Source organism: Podarcis melisellensis (assembly GCF_964234715.1).
Source record: "Podarcis melisellensis genome assembly, chromosome: 6".
NCBI classification, from domain to species: Eukaryota; Metazoa; Chordata; class Lepidosauria; order Squamata; family Lacertidae; genus Podarcis; species Podarcis melisellensis.
In genome coordinates this window covers 50470300-50494088 of record NC_138538.1, presented here as the reverse complement: position 1 = coordinate 50494088, position 23789 = coordinate 50470300, and the positions used below count along the sequence as shown (strand labels likewise).

The 23789-nt window shown below is 43.3% G+C and overlaps 1 protein-coding gene across 13 annotated transcripts in view; it reads right to left on the bottom strand.

Annotated features, from left to right (window-relative positions):
* Nucleotides 1-322: 322 nt before the first annotated feature.
* RNF220 (ring finger protein 220) overlaps nucleotides 323-23789 on the bottom strand; it is a 327501-nt gene continuing 304034 nt past the window's right edge. For 12 of the 13 annotated variants that reach the window (XM_081914744.1, XM_081914747.1, XM_081914743.1 and 9 more), the window contains 3 exons: nucleotides 15858-15966; nucleotides 13498-13572; nucleotides 323-3517 (listed from right to left, as the gene is read on the bottom strand). In XM_081914744.1, the coding sequence (XP_081770870.1) occupies nucleotides 3446-3517; nucleotides 13498-13572; nucleotides 15858-15966 (256 nt within the window). In that variant the 3' untranslated portion in view covers nucleotides 323-3445. Of the gene's footprint in view, nucleotides 3518-7580; nucleotides 8550-13497; nucleotides 13573-15857; nucleotides 15967-23789 lie in introns of those variants that run through there. The other variant, XM_081914736.1, reaches the window with a different exon arrangement.

Sequence of the window (23789 nt, the reverse complement as noted above, 5' to 3'; positions counted from 1 at the left end):
TCTGTTGACAGGGCTCATTAGAGCCTCCTTGCATATTTGCACAAATGGTTTGAGAATATTTTAAGGAAAAGTCAAAACATGAAACACTACTGGCATGCAGCCCCTTGGAAGGAAGCCCATGAAGGAATATAACCCTTGGGATGAAAAAAGATTCCTTGCCCCCGCCATGAGGCATTGGAGCAGGTGGATAATTCAGTGGGTCCTGGATGAATGTGACTTAACAGCTACCATGTTTTGAGGGCAGCAGGAGCGGAATCATATGTTTATGCAATTGACAAACCAGGGATGAAACCAGGAAGCAAGCAGAGGGCAGGAGGCAAACTTGGAAGATTTTATACTCATTTAATTAATGTCAATGTAGTTTACAAACGGGAATGACAAGTACCTTTTTATAGAATATACATCGACACACAATCATAGACACAACTTGAATATCACCTTGTGCAGCTGGGAATCTTTGGGCAAAGATAGTTCATTTCTTTTTAAGCTTTTTGAGGACGAAGTCACAGAGTTTTGCAAAATGTGCCTCGCTCCAGAGGAGGTAACAAGTCCTTGCATCTTCCCATCAGGTCTTCTCTCCCCTCCCTACCCTCTCAAGAAAAAAAGCAGGGACAAATCAACTTTAAAAATAAAGCCTACTAGTTATATGTGGTTTATATATATTCATTTGGCTTAGTGGTGGTCCACAGGACCAGAGAAAGCTCATTGTTCCCAGACTGGGAAATCAAAAATGAGCTGCCTCAGCACTGCCTATTCTGAAACAGATATGGGAGAAATATAGCTCTGTCCTAAATGCCTGAGCAGAGATTGCTTGTACAAGGTGAGCAGGTTTGGGTGCAATTCAGACATCCCCACCATGACAAATTTCATTTGATTGCCTTTAGGAAGGCTTAAGTGCTATACCAGTGGAGGAAGCCCCATCGTGAGCAAAGGCAGTTGCTGAAACTTTGCCTTTTGCAAACTATTGCTACCTATTTATGATGCCAATCAACTGCTGCTTGAAAATGTGTTTCTCCTGTTAATACAGGCTGCAGATGGCCCTTCCTCAGACTCGTTCCTATGTAGCAGCAGTCAGAAACACTTTGAGTGAGACATAGCAGTTCAGAAGTTCTTTGGACACAATGGAAGCTTAGAATTTTGCGGTCGTAGCCACTATGGTGCCTGCCAGCTGCCAAGGGACTGCCAACTCACACCAGCCCCAGCCAACATGGCCAATGGTTAGGGATATTTGGAGTTGTAGTCCCAATATCTGGAGGGCATCATGTTGGCTGCGCCTGCTCTAAGGGTATGAAACTATTTCCTACTAGACAATAGTGTGTGTTGAACAGGGTGAAGTCAAACAGCAAGACCCTGCTGATAATAGCCATTTCCAGCTTGCATTCAGTAGACAGCAGTAGCACATTATCAGCCAAATTGCAACAGGAATATGGAATCCTGTACTGCAAAATACAACTCTCATTCATATAAAACCAATCCTTTTGACAACAGCATGACTGACGATAGCCAGATGTTTTAGTGCAACCATGACTTTCTAGTGCTTAAGTCACAGATTAGAGAAAAAGAACAAAATACCTTGCAGGATATCCCAGAGCAGCAGTCTGCCTCAGTTTAAAAGGTGATTCATGACAGGGACATTTGCCTACCCAAATTATTGCCAAGCAAAGTGCTTGCTTCCCCTTTCAAGCTTCCGGCAACCCTGTAAAATTTCCCTCGGGTGGAATGCAGGCGGCTTGTTTGGCTATGTATTTAAAAATGTCAGTTGCTTGTTTCTGATTAAGGCAGGTAGTAAGCAGAATATACGTGAGCCACAGCTGGAGATATTTTCAAATGCAGAACAGGGGTCTGAGTAAAAGGTTGATGTCAGGAACGCTGCAGAAACAGGCGAAGAGGGAGTAACTGAATCCAACCTTGTGTGGACCTGCCTGGGTTGAGTTCTACTATTGCCACAGTACAAGTAGGAGAGATAACAGGAGGAAACGAAACCAGTGTCACAAAAAGCCAACACATACCCCACTTTCTTTTCTTTTCAAAACTGGAACCTGATGTATTACTGGACCTGAACCTCTGAAAAATTAGGACATCATGCTGCACCTGCATGGAAAAGCATTTCAGAGCAAGGCAGACTGGCAGTGGCTGGGCATGGCAAAACAGAATGCCAGAGTGATACAGAACCTGCCTAACTAGTGAAACACATCATCTTTCATGAGGAAGTAGAATGAAGGAAGTGCTAGAGTACTTCCTGTGCCCCCACCCTCCCGCTCAGATACTGGATGGCTAGAATATGGTGTTTTTTCAGCTGTTTTTGCATTTACTCTTGCATCACAGGAAGGGCTACAGAGCAGGCGCAGAGGCGGGTGAATACAATATGCTTGAACTAAGACTTCAGCTTTTAAGAGATAAACTTACAGCCCTGAATTCTGATAACCACCACTGCCAACCTATTTTTTGCTCCTCTGTCTTCATGTAAACTTCTGTCCTTTTCCCAGCTGGCAATGGGGTAAAGCATTGTAAGCCTGATCTGCAAGTTTCTTGCTTTCCCCCTTAGTGAAAAATTAAAACTGTTTCAGTTGATAAAGATTTGATAAAAAGAGCCCGTTAGCTACTTTCCCCTACTTCCCCCAGAAGTTGTGTTACGGGCAAAAACTACAGCTGTTACTAGAAGCTGTTAACGTCATATCTGAATGAGGAAATATACACCACAGAACATTAAACCATTTATATTATATATATGTATAATATATATATATATTTATATTTCTTTTAAACTAATGACTTTAATGCCAAAACTTTGTAGAACCAAGAAAAATATGGGTTTAATGTTCTCTGCTTATTTTTTTCTCTTTTTTAAAAAAAGTACAACCCAAGAACAAAGGAAAAAATAAAAGGGAAACATATTAGTATGTAATGTTGGAGTCTATCCCATTTATACACAACATTGTAAACATATAGTCTATATTACATGTGCTTCATTCTGCCTTTGTGGGTTTGCAAGTGTAGGCTCTCTCTTTCTCTCTGACTTCTAAAAAAACACTAGAACACCACAAAAAAGGGGAGGGGAGAGAACACAAGTGACAGGTTATGACAGTTCCTGCTGTGGAAGATCCAGTCCCTACTTGAGTTGGCATGTGGGGTTGGGCCAGGTTGGCTTGTCAAGACACTCCCCTGGAAAGGCTTGAAAGTCGTCCAAGATGAAACCTCACTCTTGAAGAAATAGGACAGGTGTGGAACATCAGTCTGTAAAAAAAGGCGGGGATTCACAATAAGGATTCTGGTTTGGCCTTCCCGTGGAGTTGGCGGCACCAGTGACAGGTTTGGAAGCAGAGGCATTGCGCTGCTCCCTCAGCCTCTAGTTCACATTTGGAGTCTCTAGGTTTTGTTTTCAAATGTCTTTCATTGTTGCTGCCATTTCTTTCCCCCAAATCCCTGGTCTGAGCAGCCATGTCCTTCATAAGTAGATACGCCTGAGGTCCCCTGGAGAGGTGATGGTATTGCACTGAGGGCACAGCTTCTTGGCACCCTGTGGGAGATAAAAAGGGAGAAAGTTAGAAAGAGAAAGAACCCTACCTCAAACACATCACTATAGAGTAAGAAAGGGAAGCAGTCAGAAGTTACACATTATTTCCCATAATTGCAGGAAGCAGACTATGTGAATTAGACTTCAATCTAGGGAAGAGACAGACTCTCTTTCCTCATATAAAGCTGCTACTAATGGCAGCTGGTAGCAGACCAGAAGAGAAATGAAGGACCTGACGCATAGTTTATTTGCTACCATCGTCTTTTTGCTTTCATTTTCAAACTGACTCCATGGGCCACTTCTCACATTACTTGTTCTGGCACTGGGCCCTCAAGGCTATCCCTCACAGTTTGTCGGCTTCAGAGTAAAGCTGTTCCCAACAGGCAGAGCAGAAAGCACAAAGATGGGAAAAACAATGGCACATGTATGAAATTAAATGTGTGTTCAAAATATTTTGGCAAGAACCAGGTTGATAGAGCAGATGGAGGAAAATGCTTGAGAAGTAGAGGCGTTTTTGCTGCCCAGGTATGATTCATCTTGCAACACTGAATGCTGGAAACTTGAAAGGTGCTAGAAAGAAGTCAGTTCTGTGATTGCTGAATACGCATAGTCTGACTACAGCCTCTGAGAACCTTATTGGGATCAATTCCAATCAGTTACCTCCGAGGATGTGGACAGGCTGCTTGGATGAGTGAAACCAATCACCTGTCTCCTTGATCCTTGCCTATCCCGGCTTATAAAAGCTAGCCAGGAAGGGCTGGGCAATGGGCTTCGTGGGGTGGTGAATGCTTCTCTCTGTGAGGGAGCCTTCCCAGACCTGCTGAAAGAGGCGGTCATTGAACCACTTCTTAAAAAACCATCTTTAGATGCTGCCAATATAGCCAACTATCACCCAGTCTCAAATCTTCCATTCTTGGGCAAGCTGATTGAGCGAGTGGTTGCTGAACAACTCCAGGCATACCTGGAAGAAGCGGACCATTTGGATCCCTTCCAGTCAGGATTCAGGCCTCACCATGGGACTGAAACTGCCTTGGTCACACTGGTCAATGATCTCCGGCGGGCTAGGGACAAAGGTGAGAGCTGTTTCCTAGTTCTGCTGGATCTCTCAGCGGCTTTTGACACCATCGACCATAACATCCTTCTGGATCGTCTAGAGGGGCTGGGAGCTGGGTGCACTGTTATACAGTGGTTCCGCTTCTTCCTTGTGGGAGATGAGTGTTCAGAAAGTGGTGGTGGGAGATGAGTGTTCAGACCTCTGGGCTCTCACTTGTGGGGTGCCTCAGGGTTCTGGCCTCTTCCCCCATGCTTTTCAACATCTATATGCAGCCACTGGGAGAGATAATCAGGGGGTTTGGGCTGGGTGTTCATCAATATGTGGATGACACCCAGCTCTACCTCTCTTTCAAATCGGAACCAGTGAAGGTCTGGAGGCGGTTGGAGGATGGATGGCGGCTAACAGATTGAGGTTGAATCCTGACAAGACAGAAGCACTGTTTTTGGGGGACAGGAGGCGGGCGGGTGTGGAGGACTCCCTGGTCCTAAATGGGGTAACTGTGCCCCTGAAGGACCAGGAGCGCAGCCTGGGAGTCATTTTGGACTCACAGCTGTCCATGGAGGCACAGGTCAAATCTGTGTCCAGGGCAGCTGTTTACCAGCTCCAACTGGTACGCAGGCTGAGACCCTATCTGCCTGCGGACTGTCTCGCCAGAGTGGTGCATGCTCTAGTTATCTCTCACTTGGATTACTGCAATGTGCTCTATGTGGGGCTACCTTTGAAGGTGACCTGGAAACTACAACTAATCCAGAATGCGGCAGCCAGACTGGTGACTGGGAGCGGCCGCTGAGACAACATAACACCGGTCTTGAAAGACCTACATGGGCTCCCAGTACGTTTCCGAGCACAATTCAAAGTGTTGGTGCTGACCTTTAAAGCCCTAAACGGCCTTGGTCCAGTATGTACCATATTTTTTGCCCCATAGGACGCACCTAGGTTTTTTTGGGGGGGGGGGGAATAAAGGGGGAAAAATTTTATTTCCCTTCCAGGTGCTCTCTGCTAATCCCGAAGCTTGGGGCGTGCGGAGCTCAGCGCGCCCCAAGCTTCTGGCTGCCGGCTAGCCTTGGGGAAGCTGCGCAACTTCACGCAGCTCTCCCACGGCTAGCGGAGCGCTGCACTAATACCGAAGCTTGGGGCGTGCGGAGCTCAGCGCGCCCCAAGCTTCTGGGTGCAGGCAAGCTCTCTGCTAGCCCTGGGAGAGCTGGGTCTCCCACGGCTAGCGGATAGCTTCCTGAAGCCTGGAGAGCGAGAGGGGTCGGTGCGCACCGACCCCCCTCGCTCTCCAGGCTTCAGCGAAAGCCTGCATTCGCCCCATAGGACGCACCCAGATTTCCCCTTCATTTTTGGAGGGGAAAAAGACGGTATACCTGAAGGAGCATCTCCACCCCCATCATTCTACCTGGACACTAAGGTCCAGCGCTGAGGGCCTTCTGGTGATTCCCTCACTGCAAGAAGCCAAGTTAAAGGGAACCAGGCAGAGGGCCTTCTCGGTAGTGGCACCCACCCTGTGGAACGCCCTCCCACCAGATGTCAAAGAGAAGACCAACTACCAGACTTTTAGACGACATCTGAAGGCAGCCCTGTTTAGGGAAGCTTTTAATGTTTAACAGACCACTGTATTTTAATATTTTGTTGGAAGCCTCCCAGATGGGTGGGTATAAATAAATTATTATTATTATTATTATTAATCCCTTCAATAACCAAAGACAGAAAACTCATCTTCCATTTGAACAGACATAAATAATTCATCTGCACCACTAAGGGAAACTGAAACCTGGGCAAGGAAAAAGGAAGTTGAAAACTAAATGAAGCAAAACAATGGCTGACACAATTTATCAATTAACCTAACAGGTCGGGGTGTTAACTTAAGTCTCTGAATATGGGTCAAGATATGCCAGTCATCATCTGATTTGGCAGGTGTGACAGACAGCAGATGAGAAGAGTGGCAGGCAACCCTGTATGTGTCTTTTTTGAAAGCAAATGCAGCCTAGGACATCAGCTAAGAAGTGCAATGAGAGGGAATCAAATATTAGCACCTAACTTTAGAAAAGTGATCAGTTCATCCTCTGTCTGCAATCCAACCTCCCTTTTGTGGTTGTGAATGCACCATGTAGCTCTGGAATCACAGGCTGTAATTTTTGAATGGTGTACACTACTTTGTTGTATTTTCACAAAAGTGTCACTTATAAATATTTAATTAAATGGAGAAGATATGCAAGAGGTAGACTCTGAGAACTGTATAATACAGAGGCAATGGAATTAAATGATGAAGCTACCAGGATTTAAAAGATTAGTATCCAAAGGTAGTTAAAATTGTAAAACAATCTGATCAAAATCCTTTGATAAGCAATCCCAAGATTTTAAAAACAAGTACTATATTACTTCACCCCATCTGCCTTAGTACGTCAATATACACAAAGTAGAGGCATATACAGTTGTTGCTAGAGGAGGGAGGCAAGACCCTGCCAAATCTGTGCTTGCAGCTAGATTCCCCTGTGCTAGTTGCCCCATGCCTCCTTGATCAGCAACCACTATGCGGAAATCAGTGCTGGCTCCCAAGTAGGTAGCCATCATGGCTGCAGAGAACATGAAAACATCAAGTTTATGCTACAGGCTTCAGTAGCTGAACTTAATGGCTCTCTCAGAACCACTCCCACCCCTCTTACCTCTACCATGTCTTATGAGCCCCAACCCAAATTTCATGTTACCTATATTACCAATCGTGATTATGCAACAAAATGTAACCCAACTGAACCAAAAGCAGTACCCATAAAATTAGCTTCAGGTATTGGAAACTTGTCTCAATTTTTTGTGGATGCTGCAGCCTGTTTTATAATAGCAGATGCTATGAGGGTAAATGAAATATGAGTTATAAGGGTATTTTGCACAGAAAAAGGTAAGCAAGACAAAGGTTGCGGACTTATACCGACCTACTCTGAGGAAGCTTAACATGAACAATTTATTCCAAGAACAGATCTCGCCCCAGCCCACCCACCCCAGTCACACAGAGAAACTGCATTTTGAATGGCAAGCTACAAGGCCTGCTGATTACATCCAGGGATGTGGGCTATGCGCAACAGAAGTTTAAGGCACTCACAGGCTCACTCTTCTATTTAAACATTTCTCAACCCTGCATATAGTACTCGTTACAGAAGCAATTAAACAAGCCTCTCCACATGCCCTGGCATGGAGCCAGTGAAAAGGGACTTCCTTCCCCAACCCCATCCTGCTCACCTGCCAGCTGGGGTTACTAAACTTTTCCCTTGAAATAAAAATACTGTGGAATAATAAGCCACACCTGTTGAACATGGAAAAAAAATATCTGAAATGTCCTCCTGCTCCTTTCATCGTGGCCCCATGGAAAAGCCTTGATGGGTAACAGCAGTGTATGCTGCACTGAAGGCCACCTCAGCTTTTCCGTTATAAACCCCAGTTTTCCAGGGTTTATAAAACCCGGCTGCAAAACGTAGCTCCGGGGCTGAAACACCGGCACCAAAAAGGAATGATGAAGAGAAGGGTTTTATTTGCCCCCACGCATTCTTAATTAAATTTTGGCAAGTGATTGATTCTAGAATGCAGGCTAATCACTTTGGGGAGTTTTGAAAAATAATGAGTACTACCCACTTTGCAAAGTCATTATATCTCACACTATGTCAGGAAGGAACAGTGCTTTGAGAACATGGTGGAGAATTTTCTTCAAAACCTGGAAAACTGAACATTTGCAGCGCACGATAATTCCTTTGCCTAATCTGCAAAAGAGGCGGGAGCTTTGCCATTGAAGAGATTAGAGAGAACAAATTTCACTCAAAGGTTACAAGCTCATCAATGCCTTGCTAAGAGAACTATGCAATCACCATGTTATGGATGGGGAAAAAGAGGAACACATACCAAAGAAGGGGAGAGGACCAAGACCACAAGATTCTGGAGGGGCAAGAAGCATAATCATGATCCTAACACCTGAGCTATGCCGTTCACCCAAGCCTGCATAGGGTGTATGGAGGAAAAAGAGAGAGGAGAGATGCAGGGAAAGGTTATAAGAACAATGTACTCATCGGGGTGAGGTTAAACGCCCTGGCTTATCCTCACGGACACTTCTTTCCTTTTCTTTCACTTTCCCCCTATATGTCTTGTCAATTTCTGCGTCGAGATTATTTTTTCTGTAAAGGGCAGAAATCTCTCAAGGGTAATCTCCCAGGAGCCACATACTGGGCAGTGGGCATGGCCAGAAGCAAGAATGGGCAGGCCATCCCTTCTCCCTTTCTTCAGATCGCCTACTTTCTCCCTGCCCAGCAGGCAAGCCAGGAGAGGGCCAGATAACTCTTACTATAGTTCTGTACTGATCAATTACAGGGGACCCACCTCCCATTTCCATTGTTACCTTTCAGGCTTGCTTCCTTCAACACCCCATTCTCCTTATGTCCCTGTGGGCTCCCCCACCCACATGAGATTAGGCCAAGGGACACAGGCTCCTCACTTTTGCTCTAGATTGTATGCTGCAGTCAGGGGTCTACATTGTTTCTAGGGTTTGCATACCAACTATCAGACACTTGGTGCATGTATCTTCAACAGGAGGAGGACTCTGGGCTAAAACAATTCAAAATCCCGCACAAAAACTCAAATCTATCTATCAATGAATACGTCATATAATCCATGTATAAGTTACATATATTTAGTATCAGGCAAGACATTCCTCTACTCCCACATCTTTGGGCTAACTGAAACTATCTATGGCCTTTTAAACTGTGTGCATATGGGGGTATTGTTTTTGTTAGTTATTGTGGTATGTTTTGGTGTTTTATATGTAAACCTCCCTGTGATCTTTGGCAGAAGGACAATATAGAAATTTAATAAATAACAATAATAAATTTGCTTGGGCTCTATGCAGTTCCAGCATTTTGATGTTTTTAAAGAGTTTTGAATATTTGAGCAGTATACACTTAAAAAGCTGCCTTATTCTGAATCAGACTTTAGTCTGTGTAGCCTAATATTGTTTCATCTTACTTGCTAAAATATGTTCCCTCTCTTAAAAGTATTCTACGTGGAGAAGATAAGTATCCACAAGGTCTGCCAGGAAGCCATGCAGGCAACAGGAACCCCAACTGCTATGCACTAGAGACAAGTGCTACCTGTACATCTTCAAATGCAACTTGGTAAGCTTTGCTACCGGCTCAGTTTGCACATAATGCTAAGTCAAACCATGGTTTAGCATTAACCTGCAGGCTCTCAGAGAGGAAATTACAGCTGCTCTGCCCCTCCCTCCCTTGCTGCCATGCTTTTTGGGGCTAAGCTATAGTTTAGTGTGCTGTCCAAACCTGGGCTCTTTGTTTACCTCCCTTACATCTAAATTAGGTCACTATATTGAAGGCAAACAAGCATTTCTGCTACAAACTTAATTTTATACATGGAGAGGAAGAGGCAAAGAAAACATCCTTTCCTCCCGCTTCAGTTTCCTCATCCTAATAACTCTCTATGTCCCAAACTGCACTGTTTTCTTACTTTGGAAGCAGTTGCTCCAGCTGACCAGAAAACAGGATTAAATTGGGTCCAAATCTCTCATCGCTGTGGGTAGTCTTTTATTCCCACTGCCTTTTTAAACTCTGTTTCCTTTCAACAAATGCAGCAACTGTATTTCCAATATCAGGGCTGTTACAGCTATAGTTCCCAGATGGGAAATGGGAAAGCAGCTAAACATGGTTGTTCTTGGGGAGATGAAAAGGATAAGGATGGAAAATAACTTTATGCATTGAAAATGACATATTAATGATTAGCAGGTAAAACTGTCACCCAGAGTGAAGAACGTGACAGTCATTTCTGGGAGGCCAGTCAAAAATGAAGGGAAATATTTGGAGAATGCTTTGGCTCAGGCAAAGACATATGTTCATCCCTATGTAAATTTAAGAATTTCATGCCCACTTTGTTTCCAGTTTCCTTACTTAGTCCTCAGTACAAAGAAGTCCAAGCAAACATTTAGTCTGGTCATATAAAACACAGACACAGAAGGAAAAGCTTGACTTTTTCCCTAACGGGGGGAAGAATGGCAAATCTCCAGAAATGTTCAAACATGTCAGGAAGCCCAGCAAGCCAGCCTCGCCCCATAACTCCCATTAACTGCAACAAATTGTTTATTGCACAACATGAGAAATATGCTGCCCTCTTTACGGAGCACATTTTTCCATGTGTGCTGCACACAGAGGACTCGCGGCACTCTCCTCACCAAGAGGGAAGAAAGCCAGCTTTGCATCCAAAGAAAGGTAACTTGTGGCAATTATTAAATCCATTACGCCAAGGTTCCTTGCTACTCTAAAAAACCACACATACACAGTAGGCACACACAAGCGTCTCTTTTGTGCCCAAAATAAAAGGAGATACCTTAATTAGAACAATGCAGGTCAGAGAGTATGAAACACCCAGCCCAGCTGCCGCGTGCCATTAAATTCATAAAGAGGAGGAGGAGGGAAGGGCAGCCTTAACGAGATTACACACATTGACTTTGATCAAGACACAAAAGCACTAAGGCGTTCCAGGGTTTTTATTGCTGTCTTCGGGCTACGTTTTAATGGTTACATTAGAAACATGGGAACATAGGCTGAGAGGTTTTTTAGTGAGAGCCTGCCTCGCAAAGGCCCCGCTTTAATAAATTGCGGGCTGTAGGGAAAAGGCAAGGGCTGGGGAACAGATGAGCGGCTGCTTATTAATTACATCCCCTGCGCAATTCCCAACTCTGAACGTTGTGCTTGGTCAGTGCAGGGAACATGCACAGGCTGTGTTGGGGCACCACGCTGAACGGGTTCCTCCCATCAATGCTATCCCAATTTTCAGCACTGTTCCCTTTTGCAAATATAGTTGTTGCAGTAAAAAAACAACAGCAGGACTGCTTTGTATGGCACTCAAATAGAAAGAAAGAAGATACAGGTGGACCTACCTGTGTCTCATTCAAGATACACACAAAGGGAATATACAGGAACAGTAATGTATGGATATTACCCAGGGGTTAGGTACATGCTCTAGCCTTGCCTCTGGAGTTTTAGTGATCCTTTTACCTTCCCTTGGAAAGAGAGGCAAGCATTTTAAGACTTGCTTCAAGAATTATTTGTAGTAGTAGAAGTAATTAATTAATTTAATAATAATAATAATAATAATAATAATAATAATAATAATAAATAAATAATAATAATAATATAATAATAATTTGTACACCACCCATTTGACTGGATTGCCCCAGCCACTCTGGCTGCCTTCCAGCATATATAAAAACATAATAAAACATTAAACCTTAAAAAGCTTCCCTATACAGGGCTGCTTTCAGATGTTTCCTAAATGTTATATAATTACTCATCTCCTTAACATCTGATGGGAGGGCATTCCACAGGGTGGGCGCCACTACGAGAAGGCCCTCAGTGCTGGATCACAGGGTCTGGGCTGAACGATGGGGGTGGAGACGCTCCTTCAGGTATACTGGGCTGAGAGCATTTAGGGCTTTAAATTCAAACAACAGTTTGAATTGTGCTCAGAAAAGTACTGGGAGCCATATCTTATGAACAACAACAAAAAGGCACTTGGACTGAAACTTTGGGATGGGGAAGGGGGCAGCAGTAAGGCCACCAAGTTCCATCTAATTTAAGTGGTATGCATGCAAATATGCTTTGCTAAACAAAAGGAACAAAACCATTGCACACCTAGTTTCAGAAAGCAACTATTGTCAGCTAATAAGATCAAGGATAGTCAGTTGGCAGCCCACAAGCTGGATCCTGTCTATTAACTGCATCTGGGTCCAAGTAGCCCTAGCAACTTCTAAATCAAGGTGTAGTAAAACATTCCTTCCAGTTTCACTTCCAAAGACAGTTAAGTTTTTTTCAAAAGCGAGACAGTAAGAGATGTATTGCACCCCAAACCTTACAACTCTGGCTTTTGTACCCTGCTGAAAGTTACTTGAAGAAGCTGTAATATTCTGTGTGCACCTCAAATAAATTTTATTTTTTACTATTTTCGATGTGCTTTTAGGACAGCAAACATTCACTGCTAAACAGCAGCTTGAGGGGCTCTTTAGGGATGCATATTTGTTCCTCAGACCAGGTCCCCCTACAATGTTTAACTGATGACACATTACCATCCAAGCTTACCATCCAAGTTAACATTACAGAAAGGTGTTGGGTGGCAAAATACATATGCAGGCTTCTGTCAGGAATATGGGGGTCCCCGAGTCTGTGAAAGTGGCACTGAGGGCATCTGCCTGTTAATCCTATTGGTTTTACAATGAATGCCGGGATGGGTGGGGAGCCTGCATGTGTCATAATAGTGTGATAGAAACGTTGTATGAGACATTATACTTTTACAATATGGCTAGCAGTTTTTAAACACAGCCACAGATACCATTCCACGACTGTCTGCAATCTCCACCGAATCCTGCACCTCCATAGTTATTTAGTCATACTCCTGGAGCATGCTTTCTTTCTAGTACATGACCTAAATACTCAACACTCAGTGGTGCAGTTTCTTGCATCTTCTTCAAAAGGGCTGAGAGAAGCTGTAGGGATGGGTAGGTGAAGCAGGGGTGCAAAGTGAAAACCAGTGGGCTAGAGTCTCAAGGGGATACTGCCCAATGTACAGAGCTCATTGGGATACCCTTCCCATCATCCAACTTGTGATGTTGGAAATGAGGCCGAGTACCTTTCCAACCAAATCACATGCAACAAAGTTAACAAGAAGGTGTATGATCCTGCCACTAGTGTTAGAGAAGGAGGTGGGAGAATCCATACACCCTAAATTAAATTAAATTCACTGAATCCATGGGGAAGACTCCAATCCAACTGTAACTTGAACTACAGAAAATACTACACTTGATCTTAGCCAAAAGGCTGAGAGCGATGGGAAAATACTTGAGGATAAGAAACAATGTATGAATCACCACCCAAGAAACTAATAGCCTCACCAGAGTCCGCAGCCAGCATTCCTCGCAGTGCACGTGCCAGCACTGGATGGAGGTCAGGGGCATCGTGTAGGAATCCTGTGGAAAGAAAATTGAGACAGCCTCATCATATACTCAAAATTTTTGAGAAATCCCCTATTAGAGCCTGAGCTCTTGGGGCAGGATGTAGAGGACATACTGTACCAGTACATCTTCATTTTCTCATGTGATCCACATGCAGCTGAGAATACACTACATCTGGGGGATCAAACTTTTTAAATATTGTGCTTTAATTACTAGGCTGGTAATTAATAATAATAGTAATCATACTCCTTACACAGTGGGCTAGGCATGAAATGGAAAGCAGCATAACCTCAAAGAGTTGTGCCTTTTCTGAAAGAGGCATACCAGAATGAACCCTGATGTCATCTACCCATCAAGGTCTGTCTGTCAGTAACTTAATATATTTCTGGTGCTAGGAAGTTTCCTCTTCACCCAGGCATATGATTGTTAATATTGTTACGTTCTGCTGGTCATTTGACTTTTCAGATTTTATATCAACTAGTTGGTTGCTGTGGTCTCTGTTTTAATTCTTCTATATTTTTATATTGCTTGTATTTTATATTGCAAATTGCCTCAAGGTTGTTTTTAGAAGGCCTCACCTAAGAAAGTGTAAGAAATAATAACAGTACAGTGGTACCTCTACTTATGAGCACCTCTGGTTACATATCTTTTGGAATACTCACGGGGCAAACACAGAAGTATTTTTCTGGGTTTCGTCACATGCGCATGTGCAGAAGTGCTCTACCGCACCACACGCATGCACCTCCGGTTGTGTAAACCTCAGGATCCGACCGGAGCTCCGGAACGGATCCTGTGTGCAACTGAGGGTACCACTGTATTGTTATTAATAATCCAACTGCAATGTAGCACAATGTTTACTTGTAGATGGAAACAAAACAAGCTGTTATAGTAATCACCTCTTGCTCCACAAATGGGAACAACAATGGAATAAAAATCAACAGGTTTATGACAGCTGCTTGCCCGAAACAGCATCAATCCTTATTTTGAATATCCTGATTTTACAGTAAGACTTGCCAAGTATCTCTTATGATAGCTAATTATTGTATGATTATTCTTTTCACAACAGAAAAGAGGCACTTCACTCTGTTACTCTGTCGTTTGAGTTTCTTTCCTAGCACCCACAGTTTATTTCAGTTGTTTTCATAACCAAAGAAAACTAAAACATTAAATCTAAGAACTTGTACAAGAATTGTTATTATTTTATTTATTTTTGTAGTAATGGAAGCAACCTTCCCCTTGATGCTATGCAGATGCTATGCAGATGCTCCTGCAGCAATAGTGTGACAACTGTACAAATGTAATATTGCAGGGGGATGAGGAGGAAGGAAAGATAAGCTGTTGCAGGAAGAAAAGCCTTTCCCAATAAATAGTATGGACAGGAGAAATGTTCATTCTTCAGTGAATATTGTAAGCTGAATTGGAGGTCACTGCTGCACAGGAGGAGAGCAAGTTTTCCATTTTTCTTATTTTAAGAAAATACAGTTTTAAAAATATCCATATCCTTTCTATCCCAAATGATCTGCAAGTAATTTTGACATTTATTTTATTTTATTGGGGGTGGGGGACACAAAAGTATATTAAAACTATGCAATTACAGTGCCAGTAGCAGTACTCCTTTAGAGCAGTGGTGGCAAACCTTTGAAGTGTTGTACTCCAAGTCCCATCATCTCCAGCCAATTTAGGATGATATGGGTTGCAGTCCTGCAACATATAGAAGGCTACCAATTCCCCATCCCTGCTTTAAAAGGGCCGAAAAGGGAATCATATTCAAAATTTAACAGGAGAAACACGCACACTTACCAGTATCTACCTGACAAGTGATACCATTATTCCTTTTTTTGGGGGGAGGGGAGCTTGGAGGGGCTTAAATAGAGACACAATTTGAAGGAAAGATACCAGCATCCCTGCAACCAGAGATGTAAAAAGTTACAGACACCAAGCCACTAGAGGGCGCTTCAGCACTTTAGTAAGTGAATCATAAGAGCCAAGGCACTCCTCATCAGGGTGTAGTAGACAATCAACAACTTTGAAAGAGTTTGGCTAATAGGCCGTATTCTAACCCTACAGTATATGCAGGGAGACAGGAACATGGACACGGAGATCTGCAGGGTCCAATATGTCGCCCACACCACAGCAGCACACATTGAAACATATTCCCGAGCTGTGCCGTTTTCATCCAGAATCGAGGGACAAAAGACAAGGTTTTAGTTTCTCCACACCAGTTGTGCCACCTTCCTATAGGGCAGGCAGAGGTACAGAGTCATTTTCTTATTCATGACCACAACTGGCAAGCTACTCACCATGCAAATGAGACATTTATAGCGGTCCCCACGGGAAAGCTGCCTTTCTAATTCGCGGACACGAGCCTTTAGCGCCTCAAACGTTGTCACTGCTGAGTCTTCTGTAATCCTAAAATAGATGAGAAAGTCAGGGCTGGCTGAATTCTTAAGAGGGGAAAAAATCACTGATTTCATATGTGCCAAATGTTGTAGAGCAAAGCCACATGATGGCAGCTTGCATGTTGGTTCCTGGTAAAAGTAACTCAAGAAATAGAATCAAAGCAGCAGAGACTGCCTGAGGCTTGAGAATCAACTTTAGCCACCAGGTTTAAGAACAAAGGTCAAGGAGCAGGGTACAGAATACACGAACCCGGTCCTAGTGTATCAATGCCATATAGTATTTCCAGATGAGGTGAGAGAGCATGCATGATCACAAACTAATTCGTTCTGGAGGTCCGTTCTTAACCTGAAACTGTTCTTAACCTGAGGTACCACTTTAGCTAATGGGGCCTCCTGCTGCCGCTTCTCATCCTGAAGCAAAATTCTTAACCTAAGGTACTATTTCTGGGTTAGCGGAGTCTGTAACCCGAGGTACCACTGTATTGAAATTGTGTTGGTCCCTTTTCCAAGAGGACCAAGCAAGATGATGCCAAATTAACATAAATGAGGGGGACGGGCACATCTGAAAGTGTAGTGTTTGCGCAACGGCTGCAACATACCCATGCAATAGAAAAAAAGCTGAGGGAAAGCAGCAAGATCCCAGATGCCCCCATGAAACTTGAACACTGGAATGTTCTAGCTAAAGGGACGTAGCTGTAACAAGTTTTAATTTGCGCAACTTGGCTATTAGCATTAAAATCACTGCCACATTTTGACAATGGATAAAAAAAGCAACCAATATATTATATCAGTAACTGCAAACCTTGCAGAGATCAAGAAGCATCCAAACCCAAATATAGCAATTAGAATGAAGGAAACGAAATAAACCGGATAAATTGATATTTATGCCACACAAAACAATTATGTTTCTTTAGTCTAGCATTTCATTTTCTCTCTGCTCAAAACAGCCACTGCCCTGTCAACCAGGGAATATTATAAATCAAGTTATGACAGAGAGCCAAGCAACCACAGATTACTCTGTTACATGAGTACACAGCCTAAGAAGTACAAATACCCATTCTGGTGGGAACTAACTGCAAGGCTTGGGCACAGACTCCAGGAGAAACCAACCAACCTCTATAGCAAAACAGGATCCTTATCTTAGATACTAACAGAAAACTCATAGTCCATGTGTGGATTCAAAGTGCAGACAAAATGGCAGTAGAGGTAGGCATCAGAAGACTTGGGAAACCCCAAGGTTTGCTGAGGGAGAAAAACGTAAACCTGAGAAACAAAGTGGAAACCTTGGAAGAACAACCCAATGATGATGGTGTATGACCAGTGCATCTGGCATGGCTGACCAACTGTGTGAGTGGGTGGGGGTGTTGGGAAGATGGAAGAAGCAGAACAGAGTATCCTAGAAAATTGTGTGGTTGGCTAGAAAGCTGGAACCTTGAACAGGAGCACTCCACACTGCAACATTTTGTTGCAGATACCAATTGTTCCATTCTGTTTGCTACTTTAACAAATGTAGCTCTCAGTACCAGACTAGGGTGGGCCAGGGGTCCTCAACCTTTTCCAGCAGGGGCCTGGTCCACTGTCCCTCAGACCTTGTGTGGGGCCAGACTATATTTTTTGGGGGGGTGGGGGTGGGAAATGAACGAGGGACGATGAGCGGCACACGAAAGGACTCCAGAGAGGGGCTGCATTAAATGGTGGATGCTCGAGAGGGGTGTTCAGCCAACTGCGACTCCTGTGTCTTGTGAGCAGTGGTGGTAGGAAGATGAGTGGCACATGAAAGGGGTCCGGAGAGGGGCTACCACCAACAAAGCCCAGACCCCTTCCTCCTCTAGGCAGGATGGGGAGAAGCCAGGAGGGAGGGAGGAGGTGCCACCACCACCATGTGAGGGAGAGGGAGAGAAGGGGAAAGAACACACGCTGGCAACCCACGTAGCGATTCCTGGACCATCCGCGGGCTGGATTTAGAAGACAATTGGGCCTGATCTGGCCCACAGGCCTTAGTTTGCCGACCCATGGGGTAGGCTAAACCATGAATTGAAGTATCAAGAGCAAAGACATCTAGCAGGAACAATACTATAACATAGCTTAGGCTAGCTCACCTCTCCAGCAATCTAAGTAAGATGTCTGAAACCAATGTTATTTGGTGATGGTGATGATACTTGTATACTGCTTCATCCGAGAATAACAGGGTGGTTTACCATATAAAAGCACAAGAATACATACCATAGTAACAAACAAAAACAATTACCCCTCCACCCAGTTTAAAAGGCTGTAGATTATTTAATTAGCCAAAGGTCTGGAAGAAGAGGAATGTTCATGCTTGGCACCTAAAGATATGAAGGTGCCAGGTCAGGCTCCCTGTGGAGAGCATTCCACAAGTGGGGAGCCACTAAAGAAATGAGCAACTGATAGTCAGGTGAGTTGGGCAGCAACTCCAATCATAACAAACCACACTACCAACCAACAGGAATTAGACCTTGGTCAGGAAGAGGCAGGCAATGACATGAAATGGTTTGTTTATAGGAGTCTAATGGGCTTCCCCTCGCTGGACAGTTTGTGAAAGTCTCTCAGATGATCATCCCTGTCCAGTGATAAACGAATGAATCAGAGAAGGAGGCAGAATAGAGGCATAAGCAACAACACTCAGTGCCTGCCCAATACAATGGTCAATCAATAGTGAGGCTGTAGATCAGGGTGTTAGTTAGCTGGAAAATTACTGCATTGCCGCATGCGTCACGCTGGAGGGATCCTGGACAATCAATGAGGGAGGTATTGATTTAGTTATTATCACTTCATATGCTCCAGACATTGTTAAATATACATTTATTAACAAAGCTGAGAAGGGGACATAGAATAAGCCTGAACAAGTACAAACTCTACTCCAGCTCAGCCAGCACACCAAAGTCCACAAAGCTGCTCCAGCATGGAAGGTTCAGTCAGGCTTTAACATGGCAGAATAAGTAACTGGCTTCAGAAAGAGACTATCCCTTCATTACCACTGCAGGAATGGCCAGTTTATGAATTCAAAGTATTGGTGCCAGCTTTTTTTTACCATATTCAGAAGTGTTTTATTCCTTTATTACAGGGGTGGGAAACCCCCCGCCTGGGAACCCTCTCTAGGCCACAGCCCTCACCACCCCTGCTGGCTGGAATTCGTCCATGAACTCTGATTATGCCTCTTGCTTTACTGGATGGAGGACAGAGGTAGTTGTGAGAGTTTGTGTAGAAATTAGCCTACTGTACACACCCCAGGAAGATTGCCTGGAAGGGAATCTGGGCCTCTGGCAGAAGAAGTTGGAAAAGAGAGGGCAGAAATAGGCAGGGCTTGGTGAGGGGAGACTGAAGACTCCCAAAACAGAGAGACACCAAAATGGAAAGGAAGGAAACTTAAAACCTATCAAACTAAATATATCAAACTTTTAGCCTGTGAGAATTGTCTCACACCAGAAGTTGGAATTGAATCAAATGAGGAATGTCAAGCACTAGAGCAGAATCATAGGATAAAATATCTCCACCCCACTCCCAAGGACGACGCAACAGGCTGTTTACCTTATTCTGCCTTGGTGTGCCACTGGGAGAAAAACAAAACATAAAATAACCAAAAGGGAAAGGTTTGCTACTTCCATAAATCTGCAGGTCTAGCAACTCAGAAAGGGCCATGACCACAGAGCCCCTCTAATTATTATCTGGGTCTGATATGAGCACGTGTGTGTGTGTGTGTGTGTGTGTGTGTGTGTGTACACTGTCTCATTGTTGTAGTCTTCTTCCCAGTTTTGCTTCAAAAAATTCCCTTCCCATCTTCCCTCTCCGGTTTATTTCAACAGAATACAAATTTCCTTCCTCTTCATAAATAGTCACACTGTACATAACATTCCATAAATTTTATAGCCCTGCTGTTTATATGTCCCTTGTAAAACACATTTAGAACTGATTATATCCAACACCAATAAAACTTCATAGGCTACTTCCGACACCTGAAATCTTGGACCTTTCGCTCTTTTCACAGTCATTTATTTTGGTGTTCAGGAGTCTGAGAATTCAGACAAAATTCAGGTTTTCTCATACAACCCACAGGCTCTTGTTCTTTCTACCGGCGAAAAATAGATGCTAAGATACAGGACTGTTTCCTGGAACTTTATGTTAAATAAAAGATAAGCATCCAAAGCAACCCTCCGCCAAAAGAAAGTATTGTTCACAATAAAATTATGAGACGATGAACTGCTTTTGAGCAGAGATGCACAATAGATTGTCATTTCCAGAATAAGTGGGGGCATAAACCTGTGAGAGAAAAATCAGTCAACCTATAATGCAACACTAAGGGACAGTACATCTATGTGGGAAAGTGGCATACAAAATTAATGTAGTAGTAGCAATAATTAGTAAACTACTGACACACACTACTAGATGTCACTACAGCTGAATCACATGCACACATAGCTGTCAACTTTCCCCCCTTTTTAAGGCAAATTCTGAATAGGATTCCTCGGAAGAAAATGGAAAAGCTGACAGCTATGCATGCACAAGGACAAATGTGCTAGAAAAGATGCCTGCTGGAGAATTGGTGAAAACTATTTCCAGAGGAGTAATATCGTTAGTCTGCTGCAACAAAAAGTCACGGCAGGATCCACCTAAGGAGCCCTGTCACAGAAGGGCTTCCGCTTGTGCAGTATCTTCATCCCCCCACCATAAAAAATTGGCTGGAGGGTGGTTCAGGAGAACCTCCAGAACTGTGCACAGGGGCACAACCCTACTTCCTCCGCAATACTTTCATTTCTTTACTGGCTGGGCTTGTAACTATTTGTGTTGAAAAGTGCCTGGGTTTTTCATTTTGATCCCTCAGATTTGCACAAAATCAGAAAACTGCACCATGCAAAGGAAATTGGCAACTTGCCCCAATCATTTCATGTAAGCCAAGCCAAGCAGTCATGTATTTCCCAAAAAGTATTCAAAAGCACATAGGTAATTAAGGTGTCTCTCTGGGAAATGTGACAAGGGCTCTTATGTCTCGCTTCAAAGGAGAGGGGAGAATTTTTAAAAGCTGGGCTGCTCCAGGTTGTTTCTCTCCTCCCTCTATCTGGGATCAAAGTCAAATCTTCACCAGGACCACTCAGTGAAGCAAAACATCCTCACTGCCTACTCATAAGTGGCATAAGTGATCCCAAGATTTAACCATTAACTGGACACCTCCATTTCCCCTTTTTTCTGGAGTGATCAACAACCCCAAAAGGGTGTGTCTGCAGCAGCATTACCAGGTACTTGGAGACCAAGAAGAACCTACTTCTCCTTTACTTGCACCACCAAAGTACATTAAACATTTCTACATCATTTATACTGACAAGCAGTCTGAAAAGTGTGTGCTGAGAATTTAAAATTGCCTTAATTTCTTTCCCAGCATGTTAGGGTGACTCAGCAACTTAGGCTTTTATATATATTAAATTTTTTTCTTTTAATCCCTCAGTTTTCCACAAAACAAGTAAACAAGGTGCAAGTGCACACATGCCCTCTTGGTACTTAACTGGAATAACAGAATCAACAAACTGGAAGGCAGTGGCAAACACAAACGAGAATGCGTACTGGTATGAATGAGAAAGACTAAAATTTCTCCTTACATATAAATTAAAATAGGTGTGGATTACTCCAGTCTAATTCAAATGGGGGAAAGTGGATTAACAGCTAAATTATCGAATTGAGGTGAAATGACAAAATGCCCAATTATTTTCTTACAATAAAGGAGCTGGCTTTCCTGAAATGTCTTCAGTTATGTATCTTTTTAGATGAACCTCTCTGAAAAAGGCTGACTTGGAATTCTGTGCAAGAATGCTGCCTCTATTGAGGAATTGGCAGGGATGCTAATATATTGTTCTCCAAGAGGAGTGTCCTCCCATCTTGATAATTGTGCATTCCTGTAGTACAATATATTAAGAATGCTGTTCACCTGTACTTTCAGTGGGTGACTTAGCTTGGCAACATGCCCTAGCTCCTGGTTGCCAAGTTATGAATAATGTAGTGTTCTGTGGCCTAATTTCCATGTTCTAAGCTGAAAATTTGGAAGAAGTTGCATGCAAGGGTGCGCGTCTGCAAAGCAGAGGCCCTCTGCGTCACAAGTGCCTCTATTTTATACTTGCTTGCACAATTTGTTAATGCCACCAGCTGCTTGCCAAGTTTGGAGTTCTGTTAACTAATTTAATCTTCATGCAAAGCAAACATGTTGCGTTGCTCTACTCCGCAGAGGAATTATTCTTCTTACACTTGCATGCTCTATCACAGTGGCATGGAGGGGAAGCTTACTGCCACAAGAAGGCATTCTAAGCTACATTTAGCTAGGACCTGGTAACGATTCCCCAAAGATTTTCCCTACAGAAGAATTCATTATGCTGTTTTCACGCCCCCCCATCCCTTCACTGACATGGAGCCCAAAATGTCTCTGCAGAACCAGAGAGTGAGTTCGGGAGTTGGCACTCGGCCTTCTCTGCCTCCGGGACTCACGTGCCTGGCCCCATCAAACTGCAGACAGATGGCACCAACAATCAATGAAAGCAGTAAGAAGTTTCCGAGTCAGCACGATTAGAAGAATCAGCAGGGATGTGGAGATCTGTTAGCCACCGAGAAGGATTTTTGTTAATTTATTTCAGGAGGAGGGTACCGAAAGGCTAAGCTTGCACTGAAGTTCTTATGCATAATCTGGGCAATCATGCATCTACAAGATAGTTGGCAAACAACTAACTCTAAATTTGATAAGCAGCTGGTGACCAGAAGTGCCTGTTCCACTTTGTGTGTGTGTTGCTTCATAGGAACTCTGTAATTGTGTTCTTCCCTACTTTAAAAACAAAACAAAAAAGAAGGGTAGAGACATGCATTGAATAACTTGAAATCATTCACAGAACTAAATAACTGAACAAATGTAAGTAAAAATGTTCATAAAATGGGCAGGCATTACCTCAGGAGGAAAGGGCAGTGTTGCTCGTGTCTATCACCTTGAAAAACAATTGAACTCTTACATAAACTTCTGCATTTCAGTGCTACACGATGGGAACATTTGTTCTCTAGTAAATTAAAATCTAAAGAAAAAAGGCCACAAAATAACAGGAATGAAGGATAAGGACTTGTGCTGTTCACCATCAGCAATTATCAAGGGTATTTTATATTTGAAGCACTAGCGGTGCAGAAAAAACGACTGCATATTTTCATTGAATGATGAAGAAATGCAATTTCCCAACAAGAGAAGTACTACTTTGAGGAAATGCATCTAAATCCTGCACACCGGCTTAATTTTTTTGCACAAAGACCCATATCAGAAAGGACATCAACTTGCTCTCCTGACAGCCACCTCTCAGGAAGAAGGAAGGCTGCCACCAGGCTGCTGTATTATTGCTATGTTGAGAGTTGTGCATGGAAACAGACAACACCCAGATAATCAACAAAAGCCTTTCTATTAAGGTGAAGCTTGTGGGGTCTCAAAGCCCTAGCTTTTATGCTCTTATTATTCTCAAATATGAACCACTGAAAGGGAGAACATTTGAGCAAAACTCCAGTAACCACCTTATACCAAGCTATAGTTGGATGTGCAAGGCAGAGATGAATGGTGCAGATTACAATGTCCTGAAAATTTGAGATTTCTGCAAAAAACAGCACACTTCTAGCCCTTAGGAAGCTGCCTTTTAACAGGAGGGGGGCAAAATATAGTAAAACTGTAACATTAACTAAATCATAGGTTAGTGGTATGTGAACAAGCCTCAGGTTTATGAGTTCCCCCTTCCCCACATTCCTTTTCTGGCATGACTGCAAGGAGCAATTTGGAAGCCTCGACTTCCTTTTTATCCAAACTGTTACTAT